General features: G+C 43.2%; 1 protein-coding gene across 1 annotated transcript in view; it reads left to right on the top strand.

The window, feature by feature from the left end:
• Positions 1-21,067, top strand: part of LOC140487778 (tRNA (32-2'-O)-methyltransferase regulator THADA) — a 295,012-nt gene that overhangs the window by 262,174 nt on the left and 11,771 nt on the right. The window contains exon 32 of the mRNA XM_072587028.1: positions 14,780-14,866. Within this exon, the coding sequence (XP_072443129.1) occupies positions 14,780-14,794 (15 nt within the window). The 3' untranslated portion in view covers positions 14,795-14,866. The remainder of the gene's footprint in view (positions 1-14,779; positions 14,867-21,067) is intronic.

Raw genomic sequence — 21,067 nt, 5'->3', positions numbered from 1 at the left:
TAAACAATACCATTTTAGTGTGACCTCTCCCCCTCCCTGACTCTCCAACCTCTGACCTCTCCCCCTTCCTGATCCCAAACCTGTGTACTCTCCCCCTCCCTGACTCTCCAACCTCTAACCTCTCCCCTTTCCTAATCCCAAACCTGTGATCTCTTCCCCCCCTCCCCAACCTCCTATTACACTCCCTGCAGTCCAACTAGTGACCTCTTGCCCTCCCTGACCCTTCTACTAATGAGCTTTCTCCTTTCGTGAGTGTCTGAAATGCAGCCTCCCCAACCCCTTGTCTGTAAGACCATGAATCAGAGGGTCAGGGAGACGAATAGTCTTCAATGACCAGCATTTATTGCCTGTGCTTAGTTGCCTTTGAGAAAGTGGTGAGCTGCCTTCTTAAACTATTGCAGCACATGTGCTGTAGGTTGCCCCACAATGCCCTTAGGGAGGGATTTCCAGTATTTTGACCCAGTGACAGTGATGGAGTATGTGGCTTGGAGGAGAACTTGCAGAAGGTAGTGTTCCCATGTATCTGCTGCCCTTGTCCTTCTAGATGGAAGTTGTCTTAGGTTTGGAAGGTGCTCTATAATGATCTTTGGCGAATTTCTGGAGTACCATCTCACAGATAGTACACATTGCTGCTACTGAGTATTGGTGGTGGAGGGAGTGAATGTGGTACTAGTCAAGTGGGCTGCTTTGTCCTTGATAGGGTCAAGCTTCTTGAATGTTGCTTCTACCAGGTTTGGCTTGTGACCTAACACAGGATGAGGCTGCCTCTGTTTGCAAACAACTTGGTGGAGGAAGTTACAGAGGACAAGCTGTGATGGGCATTGGAGCTGACTCCTGCAAAAGGAACAACCGTTAACATACCCATGTACATCCCATGCCAAAGATGCTGCTTTTGACCACACCTCCAGATATCTTAACTTGTAAAACCACTGAGGACTAGACTAGTCAAACTCAGTCGATCTTTGCTGTATTAATTGATGCATGGGTTTTCTGTGTATACCCTACCAACTCTCTCTCTCTCTCTCACACACACACACACACACAGTTAGATTCTGAGCTGAACTCCCTTCGTATTCACACATATCCTACAGTATTTTCCAGATGAGACAAAATAGTGAAGCCACAGGAAGTATACTTGGCTTCTTAAGAAAAGGCAACTGCTTCTGACCTCGGGGCAGAATAGCTCCGGTTGGTGGAGAGTTCTCATGATATCTATCTTGCTGTTTAAAGTTAATTATTTTAGTTTGTTCATTTGATGTTGAGAGTCATTGGTTTGACTAGCATTTATTTTCCATCCCAAAACACCCTGGAAAAGATGGCGGTGAGCTGCCTTCTTGAACAACTACAATCTATATGATATAAGGACACCCAAAATGTGTTTCGATAGGGGATTCCAGGATTTTAACTCAGCTACATTGAAGGAAGGCAATGCACCCAAGGGGGTGAGTGGCTTTCAGAGGAACTTGCAGCTGGTTGAGAGGCTGTGATTCTGCTGCCCTGGTCTTTCTAGATGTTCATGGTCACAGGTTTGGAAGATAATGTTGAAGGAGCCTTAGTGAGTTATTGCATTGCATATTTTAGAAGGAACATCTTATATAAGGTGATAGGCTCCAAAGGGTTAATTCTGTGGACTGTATTAAGCACCACCCAATATGATGATGCACAGGATGGTGGCAGCAAAACAAAGTCCAGAGAACTCCTCCATAATGCTGAGCAGTTGTGAAGATTCATGATGCAATAGTGCAGATTGCTGCCACTGTGTCACTGGTGAATGGGGTACCAGTCAAGTGAGCTGCTTTGTGTGAAGGGTGTTGATCTTTTGGAATGCTGTAAGTGGAGAGTGGAGGATATCCCATTATGTAGGAATGCTGAACTTAGGAGTAGTAGGTCTTTCAGCCCTATGAACCTGCTCCACCATTTAATAAGATCATGGCTGAACTCCACTTTCCCTTCTGCACCTCATAATCCTTGACTCCTTTGTCTGTCAAAAATCTAATGCATAAATAAAACATTGTGTTAGCATTGTTTCTCTGAGTTTACTCTTGATTCCTATTGATTCCAACTTTGCTCAGGCTCCTTCATGCTACTCAATCAAATGCAACCTTGAAGGCAAGGGCTGGCGCTCTCACCTCACCCCCTGGAGTTCAGTTCTTTTGTGCATGAAAAGCTGTGTGGCCTTGGTGAAATGCTTCTGAGTGTTAGTGAGCGGGTTATTGCGAAGCAAGTGCTACTTATAGCATTGTTGATGGCCCTTTTCATTGCTGCTGATCAAGAATAGACTGGTTTGCTGATAATAGGCAAGTTGGATTTGTCCTGCTTTTTGTGTACAGGGCATGTCTGGGCAATTTGCCACATTGTGTGTGTTGTTATCGCATAGTAACCAAGATCAGTCTTGTCACATCTACATAGTGCCACGTGTATCGAGATATTATCGCCATAGCTGCATTACATGTGCAGAGGATGTCACACTTTTGATAATGTTCCAGCATTAATTCAGCTGTAAGCAGAGTGTTCAGATCTGCAGTAAACCTGTAACCCGACAGTTTTAGTGCCTGAAGAAGGTTCACTAACATTAACACTGTATTCTGATCACAAATGCTGCCAGACTTGCTGAGTTCTTCCAGCCTTTTTTTTGTTTGTTTTATACCCAGACATTGTTGGCACTACTGCCCTTACTTAGCTTTTCAGTTTTACTACAGCTGTAAAGAGACAGAGAAACCTTAGATGGAACAAGGTGCCAGCAGCCAGTCAATGTCAACAAACCTGTAGCCAATTAACTTCTGCCACTTAATGGTGCTGCTGTTTGTCCTCTGAGGTTCTGGGAGATATTTTATTGTTTGCACTGCAGAATTGAACTGAAGTAACCTCGAACCAGTGTGACAGTACTATGGCTTTAAGAGGTGTATTTTGATCTGCTTTTTTTACGAAGAGGTTGAGAAAGAGGTGGTCAGTGGTCTTTTTCAAACCAACAACTTAAACAGCCTGTGAGGCCTTGAGGTTTTATTTTTAAAGTTTGAACACAACATCTTACATTTACCTTTAAAAATAAGAAAATGTTGGGGTCTAGGTTATCTTCTTAATATAGAACAAAGAAAATTACAGCACAGGTACAGACCCTTTGGCCCTCCAGATCTGCGCCAATCGTCCACTGACAACACATTCCAGGCCTTCACCACCCTCTGCATAAAGAACTTTCCACGCATATCTCCCCTAAACTTATCCCCCTTCACCTTGAACTTGTCACCTCTAGTAATTGAGTCTCCCACTTTGAGAAAAAGCTTCTTTCTATCCACCTTGTCTATATCTCTCATGATTTTGTCGACCTCAATCAGGTCCCCTCTCAACCTCCATCTTGCTAATGAAAATAATCCTAATCTACTCAACCTGTCCTCATAGCTGGCACCCTCCATATCAGGCAACATCCTGGTGAACCTCCTCTGCACCCTCTCCAAATCATCCACATTCTTTTGGTAATATGGTGACCAGAACTGTATACAGTATTCCAAATGTGGCCGAACCAAAGTCATATACAACTATAACCTGACCTGCCAACTCTTGTACTCAATACCCCATCCGATGAAGGAAAGCCTGCCCTATGCCTTCTTGACCACTCTATCAATCTGTGTTACCACCTTCAGGGAACATGGACCTGAACACCCAGATCTCTCTGTATATCATTTTTCCCCAGGGCTTTTCCATTTACCATATAGTTCACTCTTGAATTAGATCACCTCACATGTACTCAGATTGAACTCCATCAGTCATTTCTCTGCCAAACTCTCCAATCTATCTTTATTCTGCCGCATTCTCTGACAGTCCCTTTCACTATCTGCTACTTCACCAATCTTAGTGCCATCTGCAAACTTGCTGATCATTCCACCTATACCTTCCTCCACATCATTTATGTATATCATAAACAACAGTGGATCCCTATGGAACATCGCTGGTCACAGTTCTCCATTTTGAGAAACTCCCTTCCACTACTACTCTCTATCTCCTGTTGCTTAGTCAGTTCTCTATCAATGTAGCCAGTATACCCTGGACCCTATGTGATTTCACATTCTCCATCAGCCTACCATGGGGACCCTCATGAAACGCCTTACTGATGTCCATGTATATGACATAGAGTCATAGAGATGTACAGCACGGAAACAGACCCTTCGGTCCAACTCGTCCATGCCAACCAGAAATCCCAACTCAATCTCGTCCCACCTGCCAGCACCCGGCCCATATCCCTCCAAACCCTTCCTATTCATATACCCATCCAAAGCCTTTTAAATGTTGCAATAGCTTCCACCACTTCCTCTGGCAGCTCATTCCATACATGTACCACCCTCTGCATGAAAAAATTGCCCCTTAGGGACTCCCCCACCCCAGGGAAAAGAATTTATCCCATCCATGCCCCTCATGATTTTGTAAACCTCAATAAGGTCGCTCCTCAACCTCTGACGCTCCAGGGAAAACAGCCCCAGCCTATTCAGTCTTTCCCTATAGCTCAAATCCTCCAACCCTGGCAACATCCTTGTAAATCTTTTCTGAACCCGTTCAAGTTTCACAACATCTTTCTGATAGGAAGGAGACCAGAATTGCACACAGTATTCCAACAGTGGTCTAACTAATGTGCTGCACAGCCTTAGCATGACCTCCCAACCCCTGTACTCAATACTCTGACCAATAAAGGAAAGCATACCAAACGTCTTCTTCACTATCCTATCTACCTGCAACTCCACTTTTAAGGAGCTATGAACCTGTACTCCAAGGTCTCTTTGTTCAGCAACACTCCCTAGGACCTTACCATTAAGTGTATAAATCCTGCTAAGAGTTGCTTTCCTAAAATGCAGCACCTCGCATTTATCTGAATTAGACTCCATCTGCCACTTCTCAGCCCATTGGCCTATCTGATCAAGATCATGTTGTAATTTTGCTGTCCACTATACCTACAACTAACTATACCATCTACAGTCTTTCCCTCATCAATCAACACTGTCGCTTCCTTAAAGAATTCTATTAAGTGGGTAAGACATGAACATCCCTGCACAAACCTATGCTGCCTATCACTGATAAGTCATTTTCTTTCAAATGTAAATAGTTTCTATCCTTCTTTATCTTCTCAAGCAGCTTCCACCACTGACATCAGGCTAACCGGTCTACAATTACCTGGATTATTCCTGCTACCCTTCTTAAACAACCGAAACAGCATTAGCAATTCTCCAGTCCTCCAGAACCTCACCCATGTTCAAGAATGGTGCAAAGAAATCTGTTAAGGCCCCAGCTATTTCTTGCTGGAAAAGCACAGCAGGTCAGGCAGCATCCAAGGAGCAGGAGAATTGATGTTTCGAGCATGAGCCCTTCTTCAGGAATGAGGAAAGTGTGTCCAGCAGGCTAAGATAAAAGGTAGGGAGGAGGGACTTGGGGGGAGGGGTGTTGGGAATGTGATAGGTGGAAGGAGGCCAAGGTGAGAGTGATAGGCCGGAGTTGGGGTGGGGGCGGAGAGGTCAGGAAGAAGATTGCAGGTTAGGAAGGCGGTGCTGAGTTTGAGGGATTTGACTGAGACAAGGTGGGGGGAGGGGAAAATGAGAAAACTGGAGAAATCTGAGTTCATCCCTTGTGATTGGAGGGTTCCTAGGCGGAAGATGAGGCGCTCTTCCTCCAGCCGTCATGTTGCTATGGTCTGGCGATGGAGGAGTCCAAGGACCTGCATGTCCTTGGTGGAGTGGGAGGGGGAGTTAAAGTGTTCAGCCACGGGGTGGTTGGGTTGGTTGGTGCGGGTGTCCCAGAGGTGTTCTCTGAAACGTTCCGCAAGTAGGCGGCCTGTCTCCCCAATATAGAGGAGGCCACATCGGGTGCAGCGGATGCAGTAAATGATGTGTGTGGAGGTGCAGGTGGATTTGTGGCGGATATGGAAGGATCCCTTGGGGCCTTGGAGGGAAGTAAGGGGGGAGGTGTGGCCGCAAGTTTTGCATTTCTTGCGGTTGCAGGGGAAGGTTCCCCTCCCGCCTCCACTCCCGGCACCTTCCCCTGCAACCGCACTCCACTCTTGGCACCTTCCCCTGCAACCGCACTGCACTCCTGGCACCTTCCCCTGCAACCGCACTCCACTCCTGGCACCTTCCCCTGCAACCGCACTGCACTCCTGGCACCTTCCCCTGCAACTGCAAGAAATGCAAAACTTGCGCCTGACCTGCTGCGCTTTTCCAGCAACACACTTTCAGCTCAGATCTCTAGCATCTGCAGTCCTCATTTTCTCCTCCCAGCTATTTCTTCTCTTGCTTCCCTCAGTAACCTGTGAAAGATCCCATCTGGACCCGGGGACTTGTCCACCTTAATGCCTTTTAGAATACCTAACACTTCCTCCCTCTTTATGCCGACTAACCTCAGCATCCATCATGTCCCTCTCCTCGGTAAATACCGACACAAAGTACTCGTTAAGAATCTCACCCATTTTCTTTGACTCCACACATAACTTTCCTCCTTTGTCCTTGAGTGGGACAATCTTTCTCTAGTTATCCTCTTGCTCCTTATATATGAATAAAAGGCTTTGGGATTTTCCTTAACCCTGTTTGCTGAAGATATTTCATGACCCCTTTTAATCCTCTTAATTCCTTGTTTCAAATCGGTCCTACTTTCCCGGTACTCTTCCAAAGCTTCATCTGTTTTCAGACAGCTAGACCTTATGGATATCCTTCCTTTTTCCTCTTAGCTCGTCTCACAATTTCACCTGTCATCCATGGTTCCCTCATCTTACCATTTCGATCCCTCATTTTCACAGGGACATGTCTGTCCTGCACTCTAATCACCCTCTCTTTAAAAGCTTCCCACATATCAAATGTGGATTTACCCTCAAACAGCTGCTCCCAATCCACATTCCCCAGCTCCTGCTGAATTTTACTACAGTTAGCCTTCCCCCAAAATAGCACCCTTCCTTTAGGACCACTCTTGTCTTTGTCCATGAATATTATGAAATTGTGATCACTATTCCCAAACTAATTTCCTGCTGAAACTTCAAACACCTGGTCGGGCTCATTTCCCAACACCAAGTCCAGTATGGCCCCTTCTCAAGTTGGACTATTTACATGCTACTCTCGAAAACCCTCCTGGATGCTCCTCACAAATCCTGCTTCATCAAGACATCTAACACTAATTGAATCCCAATGTTGGGAAAATTAAAATCTCCAATCACCACCACTTTTGGTTGCTCCTACATCTTTCCATAATCTGTCTACATATTTGTACCTCTATCTGACGCTCGCTGTCACGAGCCTGTAGTACAGTTCCAACATTGTTACCACACCCTTCCTATTTCTGAGCTCTGTCCATATTACTTCACTGCTCGAGTCCTCCATAGTGCCTCCTTCAGAACAGGTATGATATCCTCTGACCAGTAATGCAACTCCTCCAAGTCTTTTACCTCCCTCTCCATCCTGCCCCTAGCATCGGTATCCTGGGATATTTAGTTACCAGTCTTGCCCTTCCCTCAACCAAATCTCAGTAATAACAATATCATCATATTCCCAGGTACTAATTCAAGCCCTAAGTTCATCTGCCTTACCTATTACACGTTTTGCATTAAAACAAATGCACCTCAGACCAGCAGTCCCTTTGTGTTCATCATTTGCTCCCTGCCTACTCTCCCCCTTAATCACGCTGACTTCATTATCTAGTTCCTTACAGGCTTTAGTTACTACCTTCATACTTACACTAACCTCATTTGGTTCCCATCCCCCTGACAAATTAGTATAAACCCTCCCCAATAGCGTTACCAAAAGTACCCCTGAGGACACTGGTTCCAGTCCTGCCCAAGTGTAGACTGTCCAATTTGTAATAATCCTACATCCCCAAGAACCAGTCCCAATGTCCCAAAACTCTGAACCCCTCACTCCTGCACCATCTCTCGAGCCATCCTGCCTTTCCTTTCATTTCTACTCTGACTAGCAAGTGGTGCTGGTAGCAATCCAGAGTTATTACCTCTGAGGTCCTACTTTTCAAGTTGACTCCTATCTCCCTAAATTCTGCTTGTAGGACCTTATCTCATTTATTACCTATTTATTGGTGCCTCTGTGCACCATGACAACTGACTGTTCACCCTCCCACAATATTTCAATCTCACTAACACTCAACACTGGAGTCCCACAGGAGTGCGGGCTCAGCCCCTTACTGTACTCACTGTATACCCATGACTGCGTCGCCAAGTACCAGACTAATGTCATTTACAAGTTTGCTGATGATACCACCATAGTCAGTCGAATCTCAGATGGCGACGAAACAGACTACAGATGAGAGGTGGAAGACCTGGGAAAATGGTGCACTGAAAACAACCTAGATCTCAATGCCAACAAAACCAAGGAACTCATTATTGACTTTCAGCGGGATGCTACTCATGCCCCCCCTACACATTAAAGCCCAGAGGCGGGACGAGTGAAGAGTGTCAAGCTCCTGGGAGTGGTCATCAACAACAAGCTTTCTTGGACTAAACATATGGACACACTGGTTACAAAGGTCCAACAATATCTCTTGTTCCTCAGGCAGCTGAGGAAATTTGGCATGACGGTGACTACCCTTGCCAACTTTTATAGGTGCACCATCGACAGCATTCTGTCTGGATGTATCACTTCCTGAATGGCAACTGTACCATTCAAGATCGGAGACGATTACAGAGAGTGGTGAACTCGGCCCGGATAATCACAAAGGCCAACCTCTCATCCATAGAGTTCATCTACCAGGCCCACTGTCAAGGACAGGCGGCTAGTATTCTCAAAGACCCATCCCATCCTGGCAATGCTTTTCTACAACCTCTACCGTCGGGGAAAAGGTACAGAAGCCTGAACACATGCACCAGCTGGTTTCGAAACAGTTTCTACCCTACTGTTGTTCGAATACTGAATGGACTCGCAAACTCTTAAAATTCACCTATACTTGTGTTTTTGTTTTTGCTGCTGTTTACCTATTATTTACTTATCTATGCTATTTAACAATGGGATCTGCCTGTATTGTCCGCACGACAAAGCTTTTCGCTGTGCCTCAGTATACATGACAATTCAATTCAATTCAATATCCTGCAGACAATCTGAGACATCCCTGACCCGTGCACCTGGGAGGCAACATACTATTCGGGAGTCTCTTTTTTAACCACAGAACCGCCTATCTACTCCCCTTACAATTGAATCCCCTATGGCTATAACCCTTCTACTCTTTTTCCCGCCCTTCTGTACAGCAGAGCCAGCCACGTTGTTATGAACCTGACTACTGCTGTCTTCCCCTGGAGATAAAGACGTTGAAGTACAATTATCAGAGACCATGATTGATCAAATAGTTGAGGCAAAATAAGAACAGGTAGACATTTTTACTTTAGAGCAATTAAGTGAATTACAACACAAAGTTGAAAAACTGATGCAGTTGTGTCAAAAAGCATACATAGAAGAAGAATCTGTTTATCCTAGAATGACATTATCTTAAAAATACCATCTTGGTGAGGAAATAGAGACCATCACATATTCAAATGGATGAAAAATGGGCAGAAGTTCGTCACTTTGTATTACTGCTAGGTTAGAGAAAGGAAGTGTTGCTGATAGCACACAAATTACCAGTAGGAGGTCATTTGGGGATAAGGAAAACTCAAACCAAAGTACAAAAACATTTTTATTGGCCTGGGCTGCATAAAGATGGAGTTGAATTTTGCATGTCATACGTGTCAGGTAATTAGAAAACCTCAAGCAGTGGTAAAACCAGCACTTTTTAATACCTATTCCTCCATTTGAGGAAGCTTTCACACGGGTCTTTAATTGTGTAGGACCCCTACCTAAATCAAAAAGTGGGAATAAGTATTTGTTGTCCATAATGAATATGTCCACTAGATCTCCAGAGGCCAGTCCATTACACAATATCACAGTTAAAAAGATTGTAGAAGAGTTCCTCACATATTTCACTGGATACAGACTACCGACAAAAATACAGTCAGATCAATACAGTCAACCTTTACATCAAAATTATTTAGGGAAGTTATGGACAACTTAGGAATAAGCAAATCCACTGCGTACCATCCAGAATCACAGGGAGCCTTAGAATGGTGGCATCAAACTTTAAGACCATGTTGAGAACTTATAGTAAAGACTATCCAGAGGATTGGGAGAATGGAATTCCATTTGTCCTTTTTGCACATAAGGATGCACCAAATGAATCGACCAAATTCAGTCCATTTTAATTAGTTCTTGGTCATGAGGTGAGAGGACCGCAAAAATTCATTGAGGAGAAATTGAGTCAGAATGAAAACAGACAAGAAATCGTAAATTTGTAATTTTGCTAGTAGAGATGAAATATTAGGGTTACTTCCAGTGATAGTCGAACCTTTAAAAGCAAGATTTAATGGGCTTATCAAATTTAAAGGAGCTTTAGTGAGGTGAATTATTTGATAAGAATGTCAGAGGAAAGAAATCTCACAGAGTGTACTATGTGAAAATGGTCAGAGTATTTTGATAGGGAATGAAAGGAAAAGGAGAATGAATCACTTGTTATAACACAGAGTGAAGAACCAACTTCAGAGGACTCTGATTTGAACAATCCTCAAATTAAATTGGACAATAAGGAAGTTTTTAAAAATTGAGATAATTATTGAGGTACCTTCTAAAGTAATATCAAAATGACCTGGATGGGTTATTACAATCACATAGGGAGAAATGTGGGAATAAGCTGGGAGGTACTAATCTTATTATCCATGATGCAGATTTTTTAGATTAGATTCCCTACAGTGCGGAAACAGGCCCTTTGGCCCAATAAGTCCAACGAATAACCCACCCAGACACATTCGCCTATTCCCTACTAATGCACCTATCACAATGGGCAATTTAGCATTGCCAATTCACCTGACCCGCCCATCTTTGGACTGTGGGAGGAAACCAGAGCACCCGGAGGAAACCCACACAGACACGGGGAGAATGTGCAAACTCCACACAGTCGCCCAAGGTGGGAATCGAACCTGGGTCCCTGGCGTCGTGAGGTAGGAGAGCTAACACTGACCCACTGTGCCGTCCAAAATTTGAAATTCAAATTTCACCATCTGAAATGATGGGTTTCGAACCCCATTGTCACAGAACATTAGCCTGAGGCTCTGGATTACTGCTCTAATAATATTGCCACTCTGCCACCACCTCCCAGTGCTGTTCCAATTAGGGAACATCCTTATAGGCTTAAGCCTCTAAAGTTGGCACAGGTTCAAAGAGAATGAAAGCGTGTTCAGAAATAACATAATCAAAGTGAGTTGCAATGAATAGCAGTCATCCATAGTAATGATACCAAAACCAGATAGTCCCGAAAGATTATGTGTGGACTGTGGCAAAGTTAATGCAGTTACAAAATCTGACTAATATCCTATATGGAAGACTGTATTGAGAAGATGGGACAAGCAACTTAACATTTCTAAGTTGGATTTACTCTGATATACTGGCTGGTACCTTTATCGAAAAGAGTGAAGGAAATTTGAGCTTTCATGATACCTAATGGACTGTACCAGTTTAAAATCATGCCATTAAGTATGAAGAATGCGCCAGCCATATTTTCAGAGACTAACCAATAAGGTCATTTAGAAGCATGGAAACTAGGTGCAGGAGTAGGCCATTCGGCTCTTCAAGCCTGCATCATTATTAAATACAATCATGGCTGATCATGCAATTTCAGTATCCCATTCGCACCCTCTCCCCCTACCCCTTGATCCCTTTAACCGCAAGGGCCATTTCCAGCTCCCTCTTGAATATATCTAATGAACTGGCCCCAACAGCTTCCTGTGAGAGAGAATTCCACAGGTTCACAACTCTCTTCTAACTCATCTCAGTCCTGAATGGCCTACCCCTGTGACCCCCAGTTCTGGACTTCTCCAACATTGGGAACATTCTTCCAGTATCTAGCCTGTTCAGTCCCATCAGGACTTTATATGTTTCTCTGAGATCCCCCCCTCATTCTACTAAATTCCAGCGAATATAAACCCAGTCAATCCAGTCTTCCCTCATATGTCAGTCCTGCCATCCTGGGAATCAGTATGGTGGTCCTTCGCTGGGCTCCCTCAATAACAAGAATGTCCTTCCTCAGATCAGGAGACCAAAACTGCAGACAATACTCAAGGTGTGGCCTCACCAAGGCCCTGTATAACTGCAGCAAGACATCCTTACTCCGATACTCAAGTCCTCTCACTATGAAGGCCAGCAGGCCATTAGCTTTCCTCACTGCCTGCTGCACCTGCGTGCCAACCTTCAGTGACTGTTCCACCATGACACCAAGGTCTCAGTGCACCTCACCTTTTCCTAAACTGTCAACATTCAGATAATAATCTGACTTCCCGTTTTTGTGACCAAAATGGATAACCTCATATTTATCCACATTATATTGCATTTGCCCACTCAGCCAGTCTGTCCAAGTCAATCTGCAGCCTCTTCGCATTCTCCTCATAGTAAGTGTCATCTGCAGATTTGGAGGATGGCACTCAATTCCTTCATCCAAATTGTAATTGTATACTGTGACTAGCTAAAGTCCCAGCACTGAACCCTGCAGTCCTCGACTCACCTACTACTCTGAAAAGGAGCCATTTATTTTAACTCTCTGCTTCCTGTCTGCTAACCAGTTCTCTATCCATGTCATCACCTACATGAGCTTTCAATTTGCTTATGAATCTCTTATATGGAACGCTGCCAAAAGCTTTTGAAAGTCCAGATGCACAGCATCTACTGATTTATCATTGTCTACTGATCACATGCTCAAAAAATTCCAGAAGATTTATCAAGCATGATTTCCCTTTCATGAATGAATGCTGACTAGGACCGATTCTGTCACCACTTTCCAAATGCTAGGTTATTACATCTTTAATGATTAACTCCAGCATTTTCCCGACCACTGATGTTCGTCTAATCGGCCTATAGTTCCCCTTTTCTCTCTCCCTCCTTTTTTAATGAGTGGAGTTATATAAGTCATAGAGATATGACTCATATCCAGTCATCGAGATGGAAACAGACTCTTCAGTCCAAGTCATCCATGCCAGCTAGATATCCTAAAATAATCTAGTCTCATTTGCTAGCACTTGGCTCATTTCCATTTAAACCCTTCCTATTCATATACCCATTCAGGTGCCTTTTAAATGTTGTAATTGTACCAGCCTCCACACTTCCTCCAGCAGCTCATTCCATAGACACACCACCCTCTGCGTGATAACATTGTCCCTTAGGTCCTTTCTTATATCTTTCCCCTTTCACCCTAGCCCTATGCCCTCAAGTTCTGGATTCCACTAACCCAGGTAAAAGACATTGTATATTTTTCCCGTCTATGATTTTATAAACCTTTATAAGGTCACCCCTCAGCCTCTGACGCTCCAGAAAAAACAGCCCCAGACAATCCAGCCTCTCCCTATAGCTCAACCCCCTATGCTGGAAGTCAAAGCGAGTCATGTGTCATCCGTGGAGAGAGATCAAGCTAACGTTTTGAGTCTTGGTGACTCTTCTTCAAAGCTCTGAAGAAGTCATCTAAACTTGAAACGTTAGCTTGATCTCTCTCCATGAATACTGCCCGACCTGCTGTGATTTCCAGCATTTTTTGTTTTCAGTAGCAGAATTATTCGATTAACTTAATGGGGTGGGCTTAGTGGTAAACATGAGTTTGCAAAAGCCCAAGTCAGTTTCCTGGGCCATGTTATTGGGCATAGACAGATGACCTTACAGGATGTGAAAACAGGTTATTGGAAGGTTTCCCATACCGTTTACAAAAAGGTAAGTACCACAATTCCTGGAACTGTGTGGTTCCGATCAAAAATTCATCCTAAATTTTCAGTGTGGTTGCACCACTGACTGACTTGATGAAGAAGTGCAGAAAATTTCACTGGACAGAAAAGTGTCAGAAAACATTTGACAACCTGAAAGCTGTGTTAGCCACACCTAGCTATGCAGAACTGTGTGAGTAATGTGGACCTTGATTATGTACTCTTGCAAGACTATGATGAGAAGATAGAAAGACCTAATGCATATTTTTCCAAAAGGCTGAATATTCATCAACAGAAATATTCCAAAATTGAAATAGAGAGCTTGAATTTGGTGTTGGCATTGCAACATTTCAACACTTATTGCCAATACTGATCATAAGCCCTATTTAGATGGAGCTGCTTATTGCGGCCACTCAATTTGAAAATTATACACGTGATAGGATGAGAGGCTGTAATTGCCAATTATTGTCATGGCTGTGTTGACAGAAAATAAAGATGTTCGGTTGTGGAATAAATTGACTGTATTAGAGAATGTTTGCATGCTTAGAGTCATGTAATGTACATGTATTGTAGTGTACCATTAGAGTAAGAGGTTTTTTAGAAATGAAGCCATCTTTGTATATTGATGATTTTGTTTTTAAGTGAGGAGGTATGATGATGTAGTGGCTTTAAGAGGTGTATTTTGTCCTTTTTTAATGTACAGAGGCTTAGACAGAGATGACAAGCAGTCTGTTTCAAGCCAATAAAGTAAACAGCTTGCAAGGCCTTGGGGCTTTTGTTCCAAAGTTGGAATACAACGCTTTTAAAAAAATTAGAAATAGTTGGGCTCGAGGATATCTTCATGAATTTTGAGGGGGTTTTGTCTTATGAATAACATCACTGTGGATGCTGGAAATCTGAGACAGAAAATCTGGAGAAACTCAGCAGGACTGGCAGCATCCATAGATAGAGTTAACATTTTGAGTCTGATATGATTCTTCTAATCTTGTGATCTGTAGCCGGCTTTGTTATTTCTGAAGTGTTTAATGCAGTGCCTCTCTTATATCACAGCGGATCAGACGTTGATTCTCAATCATTTTTGTCGAACTGTGAACTTCATAGAACATGTTAAGAAGATGTGTGAATGTGAGCCTGAAGGTATGTAATGGTGATGTAGAGTCGTAGTGTCATAGTCATACAGCACAGAAACAGGCCCTTCGATCCAACTCGTCTATGCTGACCAGGTTTCCCAAACTGAACTAGTCCCATTTGCCTGCATTTGGCCATATCCAGTCTTTACTATTCATGTCCCTGTCCAAATTTCTTTTAAGTGTTGCAATTGTACTCATTTCTACCACTTCCTCTGGCAGTTCATTCCTTATATGCACCAGCTGTGTGAAAGAATTGCCCCTCAGATTCCTTTTAAATCTTTTCCTTTTCACCTAAAACCTAAAACCAATGCCCTCTAGTTTTGGACTCCCCTCCCTGGTGAAATGACCTTGACCTTATCTATGCAATAGACAATAGGTGCAGGAGTAGGCCATTCTGCCCTTCGAGCCTGCACCACCATTCAATATGATCATGGCTGATCATCCTCAATCAGTATCCTGTTCCTGCCTTATCTCCATAACCCTTGATTCCACAATCCTTGAAAGCTCTATCCAACTCTTTCTTAAATGAATCCAGAGACTGGGCCTCCACTGCCCTCTGGGGCAGAGCATTCCACACAGCCACCGCTCTCTGGGTGCAGAAGTTTCTCCTCATCTCTGTCCTAAATGGTCTACCCCGTATTTTTAAGCTGTATCCTCTGGTTCGGCATTCACCCATCAATGGAAACATGTTTCCTGTCTCCAGAGTGTCCAATCCTTTAATAATCTTATATGTCTCAATCAGATCCCCTCTCAGTCTTCTAAACTCAAGGGTATACAAGCCCAGTCGATCCAGTCTTTCAGTGTAAGGTAATCCCGCCATTCCAGGAATTTACCTCGTGAACCACGCTGCACTCCCTCAATAGCCAGAATGTCTTTCCTCAAATGTGGAGACCAGAACTGCACACAGTACTTGAGGTGTGGTCTCACCAGGGCCCTGTCCAGCTGCAGAAGAACCTCTTTGCTTCTATACTCAATCCCTCTTGTTATGAAGGCCAGCCTGCTATTAGCCTTCTTCACTACCTGCTGTACCTGCATGCTTACCTTCAAGAACACCCAGATCTCTCTGTACTGCCCCTTTACCTAAATTGATTCCATTTAGGTAGTAATCTGCCTTCCTGTTCTTGCCACCAAAGTGGATAACCATACATTTATCGACATTAAACTGCATCTGCCATGCATCTGACCACTCACCTAACTTGTCCAGGTCACCCTATAATTTCCTAACATCCTCATCACATTTCACCCTGTCACCCAGCTTAGTATCATCAGCAAATTTGCTAATATTATTGCTAATACCATCTTCTATATCATTAACATATATTGTAAAAAGCTACGGTCCCAGCACTGATCCCTGCGGTCCATTTATCACTACTCTTTGTTTCCTATCACTGGATTAGTGGTGCTGGAAGAGCACAGCAGTTCAGGCAGCATCCAAGTAGCTTCGAAATCGATGTTTCGGGCAAACTTTCAATCCAAGTTAGTACTTTGCCTCCAATACCATATGTTCACTAACCTCCTATGTGGGACTTTATCAAAAGCTTTCTGAAAGTCCAGGTACACTACATCTACTGGATGTCTCTCGTCCATCTTCAGAGTTACATCCTCAAAAAATTCCAGAAGATTAGTCGAGCATGATTTCCCCTTCATAAATCCATGCTGACTCTGACCTATCCTGTTACTACTATCCAGATGTGTCGTAATTTCATCCTTTATCTTCTAGCATCTTTCCCACCACTGAGATCAGACCAACTGGTCTATAATTTCCTGTTTTCTCTCTCCCGCCTTTCTTAAAAAGTGGTACAACATTAGCCACCCTCCAATCCGCAGGAACTGATCCCGAATCTATTGAACTCTGGAACATAATCACCAACGCTTCCACGATTTCTCGAGCCACCTCCTTCAGTACCCTGGGATGTAGACCATCAGGCCCCGGGGACTTATCAACCTTCAGACCTAACAATCTCTCCAACACCAATTCTTGGCAAATATAAATTCCCTTAAGTTCAGGTCCTTCAGCCACTGTTACCTCAGGGAGATTGCTTGTGTCTTCCCCAGTGAACACAGATTTGAAGTACCAATTTAATTCTTCTGCCATTTCTTTGTTCCCTGTAATATATTCCCCTGTTATTGTCTTCAAGGGCCCAATTTTAGTCTTAACCATTTTATTGCCTTTCACATACCTAAAAAAGCTTTTACTATCCTCCTTTATATTATTGGCCAGTTTACCTTCGTACCTCATTTTTTCTCTGCGTATTTCCTTCTTGGTAATCCTCTGTTGTTCTTGAAAAGCTTCCCAGTCCTCCGTTTTCCCACTTATCTTTGCTATGTTATACTTTTTCTCTTTTAACTTTATATGTTTCTTAACTTCCCTCGTCAGCCACGGCTACCCATGCCTCCTCCTAGGATCTTTCTTCCTTTTTGGAATGAACTGATCCTGCACCTTCTACATTATACACAGAAATATCTGCCATTGTTCCTCCACTGTCATCCCTGCTAAGGTATTGCACCATTGAACTTTGGCCAGCTCCTCCCTCATAGCTCCATAGTTCCCTTTATTCAACAGAAATATTGTCACTTCCGATTGTACCCTCTCCCTCTCAAATTGCAGATTGAAGCTTATTGTGTTATGGTCACTTCTTCCCAATGGCTCCTTCACTTCGAGGTCCCTGACCAATTCTGGACCAATTATGCCTTTTGAGAGTTTATAAGTGTCTATAAGGTCATCCCTCAGCCTCCTACACTCCAGGGGAAAAAGTCCCAGCCTATCCAGCCTCCCCTTATAACTCAAACCCTCCAATTTTGCTAACATCTTTCTACATCTTTTCTGCACCTTTTCCAGTTTAATAACACCCTTCCTTATAGCAGGGTGACCAGAATAGTAGTCAGGACTGCAGAAGTAGTTTTATCCAGCCCCAAAATGAGTACAGTAAAGTAGAGTAGCTTTTTTTGTCATTTCTACCATATACAACAGTTACAATAAAAACAATAGAGCGTTCCTCCAGGACCGAGGGTGCTACATGGTCAGCACAAACTAGGCAATCATACACAGCATAAAATGCATAAGAAGTGCAAAACACGCAAGTATAATAGAAGAATGATAAATAATAGATATTTTTCAGGCAGCAATTCCCAATTCCTGTGCTCTGACCAAGCATGCCAAGCAACTTCTTCAACACCCTGTCTACCTGTGACACCACTTACATAACCTACATACAAGAACATAGAACAATACAGCTCAGCACAGGCCCTTTGGTCCTCGATATTGCGCTGACCTGTGAACTAATCTAAGCCCATCCCCCAACACTATCCCATCATCATCCATGTGCTTATCCAAGGATTGTTTGAATCTCCCTAATGTGACTGAGTTAACTACATTGGCAGGCAGGGTATTCCACACCCTTACCACTCTCTGAATAAAGAACCTGAGTTAAGACATCTGTCTTACGTCTATCACCCCTCAATTTGCAGCAATTTGCATACAAGCTGATGTCATCATCCTAGGAAAAAGACTTTCACTGTCTATCCTATCTAATCCTCTGATCATCTTGTATGTCTCTATCAAATCCCCTCTTAGTCTTCTTCTTTCCAGTCAGAACAGACCCAATTCTCTCGGCCTTTCCTCATAAGAGCTTCCCTCCAGACCAGGCAACATCCTGGTAAATCTCCTCTGCACCTTTTCCAATGCTTCCCCATTCTTCCTTAGTGGGGTGACCAGAACTGTAAACAATATTCCAAGTGTGACCGCACTAGCTTTTTGCACAGTTGCAGCATGACATTATGGCTCTGGAACTCAATCCCTTTACCAATAAAACCATATGCCTTTTTAATAGCACTATCAACCTGGGTGGCAACTTTCAGGGATCTATGTACATGAACTCCCAAGATCCCTCTGCACATCCACACCACCAAGAATCTTTCCATCAACCCAGTATTCTGCCTTCCTGTTATTCTTATCAAAGTGAATCATCTCACATTTATCAGCATTGAACTCCATTTGCCACCTCTCAGCTCAATTCTGCAGTTTATCCAATTTCCCTGCAACCTGTAACATTCTTCCACACTGTCCACTACTCCACCGACTTTAGTGTCATCTGACAATTTACTAATCCATCCACCTATGCCTGCGTCTTAAGTCATTTATAAAAATGACAAACAGCAGTGGTCCCAAAACAGATCCTTGTGGCACACCACTAGTAATCGGACTCCAACCTGAATATTTTCCATCAACCACCACTCGCTGCCTTCTTTCAGAAAGCTAGTTTCTAATCTAAACTGCTAAATCACCCTCAATTCCATGCCTTTTCATTTTCTCCAACAGCCTACCATATGGAACCTTATCAAAGGCTTTACTGAAGTCCATGCATACCAAGTCAACTGGCCTACCCTCATCTTCATGCTTGGTCACCTTCTCAAAAACCTCAATGAGGTTTGTGAGACATGACCTGCCCTTGACGAAACCATGTTGACTATCTACAATCAAATTATTGCTTGCAAGAGATTATAAATCTTATCTCTTATAATCCTTTCCAAAACTTTTCCTACAACAGAAATAAGGCTCACTGGTCTCTAATTGCCTGGGTCATCTCTACTGCCCTTCTTGACCAAGGTCACAACATTTGCAATCCTCTAGTCCTCTGGTACTAAACCTGTAGACAATGACGACTCAAAGATCAAAGCCAAAGGCTCTAACACCTCCTCCCTAGCTTCCCAGAGAATCCTCGGATAAATCCCATCCAGCCCAGAGGACTTGTCGACTTTCACTCCTTCTAGAATTGATAACACCTCTTCCTTACTAACCTCGATCCTTTCCAGTCTGATATGTCGTATTTCATTCTTCTCCTCTACAATATTCTCCTTTTCCTAAGTGAAAACCGATGAGAAGTATTCGTTTAGCACATCTCCGATCTCCACAGGATCCACACACAACTTCCTACTTCTGTCTTTGACTGGCCCTATTCCTACCCTAGTTATCTTTTTATTCCTCACATACCAATAGGTCTGTCTGTTTGCCAACACTCCTCAAGACCCTACAATTACGTGTGCCTTAGTTCGTCTTACTAAAATGCAACACCTTGTATTTATCTAAATTAAACTCCATCTGCCACTCCTTGGCGCATTGGCCCAGTTGATCAAGACTCATTGTACTCTTAACTATACTTTTTCACTATCCACTATATCATCAATTCTGGTGTCATCAGCAAATTTACTAACTATGGCTGCTATGTATGGAGAAGGTTGACCAGCATGACATTCTCGTTTGTGACTTTCCAAATATGGGCACAATAAAAGAAAAGGAGTGAAATAGGATTGCAAGATACGTAGCTGGAAAGCAAGGAGCAACCAGAAAGAGTGGAGGTCTTATATTTTGAATAGAACTTCTTATAACCTAATGACATCACAAAGTCCTTTACATTTGATCAAGTATTATTGGGAAATTATCACTTTCAGAATGTAGTAAATATGGCAACTTGTTATCACACAGTTTTTAGTCATAGAGACATGCAGCATGGAAACTGACCCTTCGGTCCAACCAGTCCATGCCGAACATGTTCCCAAATTAATCAAGTTCTGCCTGCCTTCGCTTGGCCAATATCCCTCCAAACCTTTCCCATTCTTGAACTTATCCAATTGTCTTTTAGACATTGTAACAGTACCTGCATCCACTACGTTCGCTGGCAGTTCATTCCACACACAAACCATTCGCTGTGTAAAAAGGTTTCCCTCATGTCTTTTTTAAATCTTTCTCCTTTCACGTCAAAAATATGCCCCTAATTTTGAACTCCCGCACCCTGGGAAAAGACCTTTCTCATTCTCTCATGATTTTATAAACCTCAATAATGTCATCCTTCAATCTCCTACATTCCAGTGAAAATAATCCCAGCCTTTCCGGTCTATTTTTATATCTTAAATTCTCCATTCCTGGCAACATCCTGGTAAATCTTTTCTGAACCCTCTCCAGTTTAATAATATCCTTCCTATAATAGGGCAACCAAATCTTCACAGTATTCCAGAAAAGGCTTCATCAATGTCCTGTAGAACCTCAACATAATGTCCCAACTCCTATACTCCTATACTCCAGAGAGTGGTGGGCCTGTGGAATTCATTGCCGCAGAGTGCAGTGGAGGCCGGGACGCTAAATGTCTTCAAGGCAGAGATTGATAGATTCTTGTTGTCTCTAGGAATTAAGGGCTACGGGGAGAATGCAGGT

Source organism: Chiloscyllium punctatum, chromosome 17, assembly GCF_047496795.1.
Source record: "Chiloscyllium punctatum isolate Juve2018m chromosome 17, sChiPun1.3, whole genome shotgun sequence".
NCBI lineage: Eukaryota > Metazoa > Chordata > Chondrichthyes > Orectolobiformes > Hemiscylliidae > Chiloscyllium > Chiloscyllium punctatum.
Note: the sequence above shows the minus strand (reverse complement) of the source record. Positions and strands in the feature narration are given on the sequence as shown.